At 45.4% G+C, this 12,433-nt stretch overlaps 1 protein-coding gene across 5 annotated transcripts in view; it reads left to right on the top strand.

Moving 5' to 3' along the window:
- FECH (ferrochelatase) overlaps positions 1 to 12,433 on the top strand; it is a 35,527-nt gene that overhangs the window by 7,617 nt on the left and 15,477 nt on the right. For 4 of the 5 annotated variants that reach the window (XM_081562924.1, XM_081562926.1, XM_081562923.1 and 1 more), the window contains exons 3-4: positions 4,508 to 4,627; positions 6,266 to 6,414. In XM_081562924.1, the coding sequence (XP_081419050.1) occupies positions 4,508 to 4,627; positions 6,266 to 6,414 (269 nt within the window). Of the gene's footprint in view, positions 1 to 4,504; positions 4,628 to 6,265; positions 6,415 to 12,433 lie in introns of all 5 variants that reach the window. The other variant, XM_081562925.1, reaches the window with a different exon arrangement.

The raw sequence follows: 12,433 nt of genomic DNA, 5'->3' as shown, positions 1-12,433 counted from the left end.
AAAAGGGAATGGCTACCCACTCCAGTATTCTGGCCTGGAGAATTCCGTGGACAGAGGAGCCTTACCACCCATGGGGTCGCAAAGAGTTGGACATGACTGAGCGACTTTCACTCACTCGAGTATTTTATTAAATCCTAATTTATTTATCCATGTTATAGAGCACACTGGTTATTTCTGTATTTGATTACAAGAGATGAGGGAACTCCCTTGGTGCTCCAGTAGTTAAGAATCCCCCTGATAATGCAGGGGACACGGGCTCAGTCCCTGGTCTGGGAAGATTTCACATGCTGAGGAGCAACTAAGCCCTTGTGCCACAGCTACTGAGCCCACGCACTGCAGCCAATGAAACCTGGACGCCTAGAGCCTGTGCTCTGCAACAAGAGAAGTCACCACAGTGAGAAGCCTGTGCACCCCAACTGGAGAGTAGCCCCACTATCAGCAACTAGAGAAAGACTGTGCTCAGCAACAAGGACCCAGTACAGCTAAAAATAAATTAATTTTTAAAAAGTCACTATTATAAAAAAAAGAGAGATAATGAAGTGAGTGCTGCCATGAAATTAAAAGATGCTTGCTCCTTAGAAGGAAAGCTGTGACCAACATAGACAGCATCTTAAGGAGCAGAGATATCACTTTGCTGACAAAGGTCCATATAGTCAAAGCTATATTTTTTCAAGTAGTCAAGTACAGATATGAGAGTTGGACCATAAAGAAGGCTGAGCACTGAAGGATTGATGCTTTTGAACTGTGGTGTTGGAGAAGACTCTTAAGAGTCCCTTGTACTGCAAGGAGATCCAACCAGTCAATCCTACAGGAAATCAACCCTGAATATTCACTGGAAGGACTGATGCTGAAGCTGAAGCTCCAATGCTTTGGCCACCTGATGTGAAGAGCCAACTCATTGGAAAAGACCCTGATGCTGGGAAAGATTGAGGGCAGGAAGAGAAGGGGGTGGCACAGGATGAGATGGTTAGATAGCATCACTGACTCAACGGACATGAATTTGAGCAAACTCCAGGAGCTAGTGAAGGACAGGGAAGCCTGTAGTGCTGCAGTCCAGCCTGGAGTGCTAGTCACAAAGAGTCAGACATGACTTAGCAACTAAACAACAGCAACAACAATGAAGTGGTGTCTTTGTGAGTCATTCTGATGCCAGATATGATGAAGGCCTTGTGCTGCTTAGTGCTCAGATTGTACTGAACAACACTACAGTACAAATTTGTCTGCAAAGCCCTGAGCGATTTTTCAGGCTTTCTGGACCATTTGGTCTTGTTTACTGCTATTCACTGTCCTTTCCCATCACAATGTGGGAGCAGCCACTGGTGACACGTAAACAAACGAGTGGAACTCTGTTCCAATGAAACTTTATTTACAAAAACAGTCAGGGAGCATGGGGTCAAATTTGGCCCATGGACTGGAGTTTGCCAAACCCTGTTCTAGAGGCAGCATAGATCCTCTGGCCAATTACATCTAGGGGATTTAATGAAGAGCTTGTATTTGTATTTTTTTTTTATCTTGATGCAGATTATATACAGCAGAATAGAATTATTTTGTTCCTTTATATATTAATAAGCTTCAATTTTGGTTTTGTCCAATTAACAGTTCAAAAGGAAAACCTTCTATTTTGAGATGTCAAGAATACAAATGGCAGAATGTGGCAAACTTTTCAAGTGAGAAACTTTGAATATGTTTGCTGTGTACACTTTTCCATTCAAACAAAGGGAATCAGACCTTGGCCAATCAGACCTTGGTCTCAGATGTGCTGGGTCTGGAGGGGAGAGGAGACGGTGACCCTTGACTAAAGATTTGCTCTTCACATTCAGGAATAAAGGGTGTCGGACTAGGGCTTCCTAATACTCCATTCATCATGCACAGCACAGTTTTGAATTAAGTGCACGCGTATTTAGGTATTTTCACATCGTGTGTCTCTTTCATGTATAAGATCCACATGGTTTGCAAAAACATGGGTTTGCAGGACAGAGTAATATCCCATTTAAAGCCACTCTTGTTCTGAGCTCAGGTGTTATAGATGAAAAACAGTTCTAAATCCCGTTTGCGCATTGATACCCTCTGTGGCTTAGGTAAGTCTCTTAACCAGTAATCTGTTAACTGGCAGCAATCCACGGAAAAATGCACTTAATTTATTGTGAGTCACAGCTTTTGAGGGTGAAAGACAGAATCCCAGGAGAACAGTGGCCTAAGTAGAAAGATTAAGGGAATATTACAGTTTCACAATATAATGAATCTGGAATTTTCAGGTATCAAGAAAAGAAAACTCAACACAGGTTTGTTAATTCATTGATATGACTTCCCTGGTCACAGGGTATGAAAAAGTTATGGAACAGTAACTTGAAAGTAGTTGCTTGGTTTGGTAAAAGGAGATTAAACCCCCTTTCTCTAATATAGTGGTTCTGAACAGAGGGTGGGGAGCGGGTATGTTTGTCCCCTGGGACATATTGGCAATGGCTGGAGACATTATTGGTTGTCACAGCTGGGGTGCGGCATATGCTATTACTGTCTAGTAACTGGAGGCCAAGGTAGCCACTCAGCCTCCTACGATACACAGGTCAGCCCCATAACAAAGGATTACCCAGCTACTAATGTTAGCAGGGCCAAGGTCAAGAAACCCTGGCCTAAGACAATGGTGGGAAAAGTGACCTTGGTTAATCTATACAGTGGGGTCTAAGTGAGAAAATCCTTGACTTCATGATAATGCATCTCTTCCCTTTCCCCAGCAATTGGCTCTTATTTTGAAAATTTAAGCTGAGAATTCAGATATCTACTTCATCCATCTAAAGTGTGTTCTATCAAGAAAACAGTTTTCACTTGTATAAATTTGACCCACTCTTGCCTAAAATGATTGCCAAACATGATTAACACTTTTTTAAAAATGGCAATTAAACTGTCATCATATCATTAGCTTTAGAATCCTTTATGAGCAATCTTCCAAATGAGAGCCATCTCAGCATGATTGCTTCAGTCACTGCTTTAGCTGGAGGTGGTTTTGACGAAGGAGACTGAGAAAGTAGACCCCTCAGCGTTTGTAATAATGGTGTTTTAAATAAACGTGAGGTTGCTTATTTCTCAGTCACTTTAGCAAGAGTGAGTGGACAGGATATTCATATGATGGAATATTATTCAGCCATAAAAAAGAAAAGAAGTACTGATTCGTGCTACAGCATGAATGAACCTTGCAAATTTTATGCTAAGTGAAAAACCAGACACAGAAAACCACATATAATATTATTTAGGCCAGTAGGCCAGAAATGATTCTATTTCTATGAATAGGCAAATCTGTAAGTAGATTAGTGGTTGCCGGGGTGAGTGCCAAGGGGAATAGGGAATAGTTGTGACGGATATGAGAGTTTTTTGAGGGTGACGAAAATGTTTAGGAATTAGAAAGTTGTCACGGTTGCCTAACCTTGTGCACATATTACATTTTTGCACAGTCCTTTTTAAAAAAAGTTCCCAGAAGCCGCTTGACTTTCTTTTTTGTTTCTCTTTGCTCATTCAGTAATAGTTGATTCTTTAGCTTGGAACTAGTTTGAGTAGTTTAGACCAGTGTGTCATAGGAGTTGCTTAAGTAGTTGGGTTTTAGGTGAAGGGTGGAGAGGTGAGGGGAAAGTGAGAAATGTAGTTCATCACAGCAGGAGAGACTGAAAAGGAGTCCAGGCAGGCTCTGGAGAAGGAAGCGGAGTAGCAGGAAATAACTAGTCAGCAATAATATAATAATTAACCAAAGAGAAGGGAATAAATAAGGGCATATTTATTTAAAGAGAGAGCTGGGCTAGTAGTTTACTGTGGAGGTTTAAAATTATAGGGAAGCCCACGGCTCCTATGTGTAGACTGCTGCTGCTACTGCTGCTAAGTCGCTTCAGTCGTGTCCGACTCTTAGCGACCCCATGGACTGCAGCCTACCAAGCTCCTCCATCCATGGGATTGTCCAGGCAAGAGTACTGGAGTGGGGTGCCATTGCCTTCTCCGATGTGTAGCATGGAACCTACCATACGTCCCGGCTTGTGCTAAATGACCAAGTACATTATCCGCTTAATCCTCAAAGTAACCTCCTGAGGTAATCGGTGAACTCTCTGTTTTACAGATGAAGAGACTTAAGCCTGGAGAGATCAGGTAACCTGTGTAGTCATGAGGCAGTCTCGTGAACAGGAGTTTCCGCCTCAGGACAATTTTAGGTTTTTACCTTGACCCTCAGTCCCCAAAGAATGGGGTCTTTGTTCAGAGCTGGCAATTTAATAGAGAAACATTTGGTGCCCAGGGACGTCCGGGGGCCAGGGTGGAGCTAGGAGGTGAGGGTCAGAGTCTGAGCCGGGACTGGGACTGAGCGGACCTGGCCCCTTGCGTTCACTGCGACGGCCTTGACGAGAGCTGCCATCCGCCATTTTCATCTTTGCATTGAACACACGAGGTGAGAATCTGCCAGCTGAACCAAGAGTCTACCCTAGAGGAAAATGAGAAGTATTTCAAACCCGTTGTTACCTTTTGTTTTATGCAGGAAGCCGAAAACTGGAATATTGATGCTGAACATGGGAGGCCCCGAAACCGTCGAAGAAGTTCAGGACTTCCTTCAGAGGCTCTTCTTGGATCAAGACCTCATGACACTTCCTGTCCAAAAGTAAGATATGTGTGGACGCCTGTCCTTATCCATTACCTGTGCAGTGCGTTTTCCCCTCCTTGGGTCTCATTTCTGTAGTTTCCAAGAGAAAAAAAAAAAATGGTTTTAGTGCATATCAGTTAGGGCTGGAGCAGCATTATTTTTTTCTGTTGGCTATGAGAAAGCTATGATATCAGAAAAATTGCAGGGGAGAGAGAGAGCCAGTCAGTAAGGATTCCCCCTGAGCCCTTTCCTCCCCTGAGCTCTGGAAATTGCGGTGGTCTGGACACACTGCGGAAGGACCTTTCAAGATCTTTGAAGATATATTTGTGCTTGGTACTTGACAACTGGCTGACACTCAGAGAATCAATGAGTATTATTCGTTTGCGCTGTGAAGGTGGATTCTTGCTGTCCTTCTTCCCTTCCTTTCATTCTTTCTTCCCTTCTTCCTTTTCTCCTTTGTCTTTTAAAAATAATTTTATTTATTTTCTGCTGTGCTGGGTCTCTGTTGCTGCACAGGCCTTTCTGTAGTTGCAGCGAGCGTTTCCAGTTGTGGCGTGCAGGCTTCTCATTGCAGTGGCTTCTCTTGTTGCTGAGCATGGGCTCTAGGGTCCTTGGGCTTCAGGAGTTGTGGAATGTGGGCTCAGTTATTGCGGCTCCCAGGCTCGAAAGCACAGGCTCAATAGCTGTGGTGCACGGGCTTAGTTGCTCTGTGGCATGTGGGATCTTCCTGGCCTGGGGATTAAACCTGTGTCTCCTGCATTGGCGGGGGATTTACCACTAAACCACCAGGGCAGCCCTCTCCTTTTTCTTTAAAATAGCGTTTTTAAATTAAAAAAATATGCATGCATACGATAAAAATGCAAACAGTTAAAAAGTATTTACAGTAAAAAGCAGGTGCCTCTTTCCCCTTGGACTCTAGCCTTCCACTTACCCACCCCAGAGGTAAGTGCTATTAGGTCCAGAAATAATCCGTGGACATCCAAGAAGACACAAACACACATACACAATGCCCCCCCTTTTACACAAATGTGAATGGGTTCATGTATGTTATTTGTCACTTTGCTATTTTTTTTGAAACTTAATAATGTATCTTGGAGATTATTCCGTAACAGATGGTATAGATCTGGCTCATTCTGTTTTCATGACTGTGTAGAACTGCATGGTATGGTCATACCTTCATTTATTTAACCAGTGCCTCACTGATGGACACTTGGATTGTCTTCAGTGTTAACAATGACCATGCTTGCCCATACATCTTTGCTCACGTGGGCAACTATATTATGGAATTAATATGCATTTTCTTGAATTAAGAGGGCTGTACGCTGCCAAATGTCTTGTTTGTCCCAGTTCTTGTAGGTGCAGGATCAAGAGGGGTTAAGTTAGTGGCTGGCACACAGCCGCAGGCTCTGCACGGTGGTGGGGCTCCTGCTGCTAGAGCCACTTGTGGGGCAGAGGAGGCTGCTCCTCGGAGACCATCAGGTTCTCTCTCTCTAACCTGGGTCGAAAGAGCTGGCTGGTGTCAGTGACCTTGAGCTTCTGTTTCTAAAGGTTTGATTTTATTAGGCTCTTCTTAAATTCTGGCTTTTTTTTTTTTTTTTAAATCGAGTAGGAAGTTGGTTAGCTGGAATAAAATGATTTCAATGTTTAATGATTTAGTAAGCTGGGACCATTCATCGCCAAACGCCGAACCCCCAAAATTCAGGAGCAGTACCGCAAGATCGGAGGCGGATCGCCCATCAAGATGTGGACCTCCAAGCAGGGGGAAGGCATGGTGAAGCTGCTGGACGAGCTGTCCCCACACACAGGTAGGGCATTTCTCACGTCCCACTAGCGTTGTTCTTTCAAGGGTTACTTATGAAATTCATAACATTATTGGATGCCAAATGCAGATCTGGGTACCAGCAGCTCTCAATTTGTGAGTGTTCCTACATGATGGCCTGGCCACCAACCTCAGTTCTCTGGCGTTATCATTATCCTTCGTCCTCAGCTGTATAGCCTCTTCTACTACTTCTGTATGTTACAAATGGAAAACTAAGGTTTTGGAACATTAGCCTCAAAAGGAAGTTGGAGGTGTGTGTTGAGCTAGCTTATAAGGAAGAGGCTACCAACCGTGAAAAAAAAAAAGAGGCACATATCATCGTCCTGAGAAGAAAGAAACCTTTGGGGAATTGGTTGAGGCTGCTGCTTCCCAGATGGCGCTAGCGGTAAAGAACCCGCCTGCCAATGCAGGAGATGTAAGAGATGCAGGTTCGATCCCTAGGTTGGGACGATTCCCTGGAGGGGAGGGCATGGCAACCCACTCCAATATTCTTGCCTGGAGAATCCCATGGACAGCGGAGCCTGGTGGGCTACAGTCCATAGGGTCACAAAGAGTCAGACTCGACTGAGCGACTTGGTGAATTAGTTCTGTGTGGATGGCTAATTAGATCAGCCTTTAGAGCAGAATCAGCAGCTGTCACTGCAGCCATGAGTCTCTACACAACTTTCAGCAACTGCTTTCAGCTCTTGGCAACACCCTCACTGTGAGTCATTTAAGTGCCTCGTCGGGCATGGCACTAAAAAGAGGGTTGCGTATATCTGGTGGCTGTTCTCTGAGAACCTCTAACACAAATCATAATGTACATAATGAAACAGTAACTGCACGAAGGAACTCAAAGTGCTGTATTTAACTGCGTTCAAGACACCATTGATTGCAGGACGCACCATTGTTTTTGCATAATGTGCATGCGTGCGTGCCAAGTCGCTTCAGTCGTGTCCAACTCTTTGTGACCCTGTGGACTGTAGCCCACCAGGCTCCTCTGTCCATGGATTCACGAAGACGTAAGACCTCTGCCAGTTAATTTTAAGACAGCATCTGCTGTAGACCAATGCATGGTGTTAAAAAATGTGCATCTTAGGATACATGAAATGTGTTCATTGCTGCAGTTTAAGGTTCAGAATCAGGACAGGAGTGAGACATAGTGGAGAGAGGCCCGCTAGGCAGGATCGAGAGCATCTCACTGAGTATCCACTCGAGTTGCTCTTGGAATCCACAGGTTTGCGTCACACGTGGGACAAAAGGCTCCAGCCCTTTGCCGGGCTCCTCGCTTGGAAAACTGTTCAGTTGCACCTTTGACTATTCGCTTTGCTCGCTCCCTTCACTTGTGGCTGCAGGGCACTCTGACACGGTTCAGCCACACATGACACAGTGTGTCTTTTAAAATGCCCAGTGAGGGAAACTTGACTGACCTCGCCTCGCACCTACCTGATAGAGAACATACTCTCTAGTCATTAACAGTTTATCACAATAAAAGGTTCAGTGTGAACCACATCTGCAGTTGCTGTGCAGCCCTCAGTGGACAATGCTGGGAAGACACTGTTTTTCCTGTTGACATCTTAGTCTAGCGCCCGTCACCATAAAGGCCCTAGTGGAGTTGTCAGCCTTGGAAAAGGATTACCCATGCATCCTTCCTTGTCCTCTCTGTGGTGAGGCTACTGGTTTGTCCAGGCCAGGCAGGCCAGCCGTGGCCTCCACCTCCCCAGGCAGCCTGGAAAGAGCCCCATAGAATGACCTGAGTTTACCCCAGCATCCCATTCCCTGATCATTGGGGTCCCAGACCCTGAGCCAGGGAAAGATTGAAGGCAAAAAGAGAAGGCGGCAGAGGATGAGATGGTTAGATAGTATCACCGACTCAATGGGCATGAATTTGAGCAAACTCTGGGAGACGGTGGAGGACAGAGGAGCCTGGCGTGCTGTGGTCCATGGGTTCAGATGTGCAAGGAGTCAGACATGACTTAGCGACTGAACAGCAATAACCTACTCACTGTCAGACAGCTGGTGTTGACCCTAGGGCATATCACCAGCCTCTGCGGCCCATGCTTGGGACTCTCTGAGGCAGACGAGTGTAACTCTGCCTTTTTCCTGCGTGGTAGATGACCATCTCGTCATTCAAGCAGGCCTGCTCTGGGGCGGTGTGGGTGTTTAATGAGGCCCACGACCACCCAAACATTCACTCAGCAGTGGCCCAGCCAGGGCCCTTCCCTGGTTGATGCTGCTACTCAAAGTCGAAACACATGGCTTCTACTCACAAGAAGCTTCTAGTCTCGTGGAGCCTTGCTGCTACAGGCCAGGCTACTCCAGGGACCGAGAGGAAAATCTTTTGAAGGCTTACTGGAGCGATTCTCTACAAAACCAGTATGGCAGCTGACGAGGATGTTGCAAACAGTCTCAAGGTTTGGCAGCTTCTTTGGGGGAACTTTGCATGAAAGACTAATAAGGCGGTTACAGATGTGGCTCTGCGGCTCCCTCAGGGGCTCACCCAGATTACCTGGAAGTTTTTTGTCCTGCTGTTCACGCTTGGCCGGGTGGACCCGAAGCCGGCAATGGGCCCCAGCCGCCTCGGAGACTAGCACAGGGTCCCTCCCTGCCTCCCCGCTTCCTGCTTCCCTGTCTCTGCATCTCTTTCTCATTCCTCCTCCCTTCTTATAGTTTTTATCCTATAAAATTATCAAGTTGATTTCTGAACTGTGTCTATTTGTTTATGTATATTTGGAAAAGTTCTCTTTAGGCAAACAAACAAACAAAAAAATGTGATGATTACAACCAGATAAGAATGTTTCATATTCCCATCTAGGGGGGCAAACAGTTGTTGCTTGGTAGCCAGGACAGACAGTTTGAGACTTGCACAGGCTCTGCACAGACTTGAGTATTGACTAAATACAGTGTACTCCACGAGGGAACAGATTGCACCGAAGTCATTTAAGAAATATAGAAGGAATACAGATGAGAGGTGTAGTCATTTCAGTTCATGAAAAGTCTAAACCTAAAATACATTTTTAGGGCTTCCCTGGTGGTCTAGTGGTTAGAGATCCGCCTGCCAGTGCAGGGGACGCTGGTTCTATTCCTGGTCCGGGAAGGTTCCACCTGCCTCAGAGCAGCCTAAGTCTGTGCTCGGCGACAAGAGAAGCCACCGCAGTGAGAAGCTCCCCCCACGGCAGCTGGAGAACAGCCCCCGCTCACCGCAGGCAGAGAAAGCCCATGTGCCGCAACGGAGACCCCACGCAGCCAAAAATAAACACATGATCCTTGTTTACAAAAAGGAACACAGTAAAATATATTTTAAAAGTGATATCTAGTTATATGGACTGTGGGTGCTTTTAGTGAGGCTCTTGAGTAAGTGCTATTCAGTAAAAGACTTTGATTCTTTATTGGATGTAAAATGGGGTCATTTCATGTGCAGCTGGCTTCCCCATTCCTGATTGTGTGAGATCAGGCAGATGACTCAACTCGCTGAGCCCCATCTGGAAAATGGGGATGATAACACATTCCCACTCTTAGGATCACCGTGAACATAAAATCAGATAATCCTGAGAGGCATTACCATGGTTACGTGATAGAGATTCAGAAGATTTGAGCTTTTCTTATTCACCATGGTCTGCTACAAATTAAAAAGCAGCATAATAACTTCACGCCCTTCTCTCAAAGAGTCATGTACGAATCAGATATTTGAACGTACCACCCATGATAGTTGAACTATCGCTGTCGCTAAATGAATGGAATGGAGGTTAATGAAGTTTTACTGTTTAAAAAAATGGTTTTTCTGTTTGTTCCTTTTTCTTTTTTTTACTTCTCTGTAGTTCTCACCAGAGTGTTCACTGGGCGGCTGCTCTGAGGGTGGACGAGGCGGGGTCAGCAAGTCGTATGTTTCGGGCTTGCTCTGGCCGGGTGTGTTGCCCACAAGACGGGGTGCTGGTTGACCCCCTGGAGCCACCTTCCTCTCTGCGAGGCAGCCGGGAGCCTCTGTGAAGGCTTGTTAGTTCCTCAGGACAGGCCCAGTGCCTTGTCACTTTTTCTGAAACATGTTTTTGCAGGACATCTTGAACTGGACCGTTTAGAAAGCATTATCTGTTCTTTCCAGAGTATTTTACTCTGTCTCACCCCTAGATATGGTCGCCGCCCCGCCTTTATCTGTGACGGAGGCCTCTCCACCTCTCTGAGTCTGTAACATCTGAAAAACTCCCAGACCCCGGGCATTTAGGCTGCGGCTCTCAACTCCCGGCAGTGGAAAGGAAAATGCCAGAAGCTGGTGGACCCACAGCGTTCAGGGGATCTTGCTCTGTCAGTTTGACTGTTGCATTGTCTCAAAATAGATCAGAAAGCAAATTCCACTTCAGCCTCAGCTCAGAGCACCAAGAGCGCCTGAAAAATGGGCCTGATGATACTGTGATCATGGACAGTTTTAGTGTGAACCACGTCATCTTTGAACAACCCATCCTTGGGACTTTGCCTACCAGGTTGTGTCTCCTGGGGTGTTCTAATGGCAGGTCACCATATTTTATGCAAGAGACCAGAAAATTGGTAGCTTCGAAGGGACAGGCAGCCAAGAACGATTTCATTTGTGTCCCTTCCTTCCTCTTTTTGTAGTCGCCACTGGAGAACGTTGAGTCAGACCATCCTTCCCACGCACAGACGTGCTTCTCCCCGCCTGTCGATACTCTGCCTCTGTTCTTGACAGCACGGTCCACTGATTCAGTCCCCTGGTCAAGTTACTGAGGGATGTTTTATGTATCTATATTCACCATACACACATATATATAATACATGCATACATATATACACATTTACACACATATATAATACACATTTATATATAATACACATATATACATATGTATAAAATACACATTATAGTATATACACAGAGACACACACAATTAATGTATCATCTTTTTCTTCTCTTCAACTTAAATGTTTCTTGTGGCAATTTAGTATCATATTCTTAGTGGCAGCCCTGGCTGAGGCCTGGACAGTAAGATGACCTTGGTTTTAGTAGACTTAATGTTTATGTAGTGTATTTTCAATTTCATCCCTGAGTATAAATTGTGTATAATCCTATGAAAAGACAAGTAATCAAGATGCGTGAGTGCTCAGTCGTGTCTGACTCTTTGTGACCCCATGGGCTGCAGCCCACCAGGCTCCTCTGTCCATGCGATTTCCCAGGCAAGAATACTGGCGGGGGTTGACATTTCCTTCCTTGGGGGATCTTCCCGATTCAGGAATAGAACTGGAGTCTCCCTCTTGGTGGGTGGATTGTTTACCACTGAGCCACCTGGGAAGCCCTGGGTAACTTTAGGAAACTTCCAGTCTTATGATTTTATAAATGCCTAAAAAAATTGGTTGAGGAGATTTTAAAATAATAAAGGAGGAAATAGAATTGGCAAAGTGATGGAAGAGGGAACACAAAGACACCCCCTGACTTGGGACATTTAGGGGCCAGAAGAATGATTTTATTCTTACTTTTTGTCCACCGTACTCGGCATGTGAGGTCTTAGTCCCCTGTTGAACCCACGCTCCCTACACTGGAAGCAGAGTCTTAATCGCTGGATTGCCAGAGAAGTCCCAGAAGAATGATTTTAAATCCCAGTTAGTGCCTCCAGCTTAAGCATCGTTGTTGGGTTTGGTTTTGTTTTCCATATAAGTGAGGAGAATCATTTCAATCATTTGTCGTCAATGAACTTCTATTGAGTATCCTAGAGCTTTTTTGTAGACTAGGTGGCCAGGGGTCTGAGGGGACAGGAGAAGGGGACTTGGGTGATGAGAAGGCTGGGCTGAAGTGGTGGGCATGGACGGAGCGCAGGCTCTGGGGCGAAGAGACCGCATTAAATCTCATCTGAACCAGCCACTAGGTGTGCCTTTGGGTGGGCTCGTTAACCTTTAAGAGTCTGCTTCCTTACCTGAAAAATGGGGTTTAGATGAGAAGAAAAAGCGCAGTGTCTGCCATGGTGCCTGGTCCATAGAGGAGGTTATATTTAAGAATAAATGCTAGTTCTTGACTCCTTGCTCTC

This window comes from Giraffa tippelskirchi, chromosome 14 (genome assembly GCF_054371585.1).
Source record: "Giraffa tippelskirchi isolate mGirTip1 chromosome 14, T2T-mGirTip1v1.2.pri, whole genome shotgun sequence".
NCBI classification, from domain to species: domain Eukaryota; kingdom Metazoa; phylum Chordata; class Mammalia; order Artiodactyla; family Giraffidae; genus Giraffa; species Giraffa tippelskirchi.
Note: the sequence above shows the minus strand (reverse complement) of the source record. Positions and strands in the feature narration are given on the sequence as shown.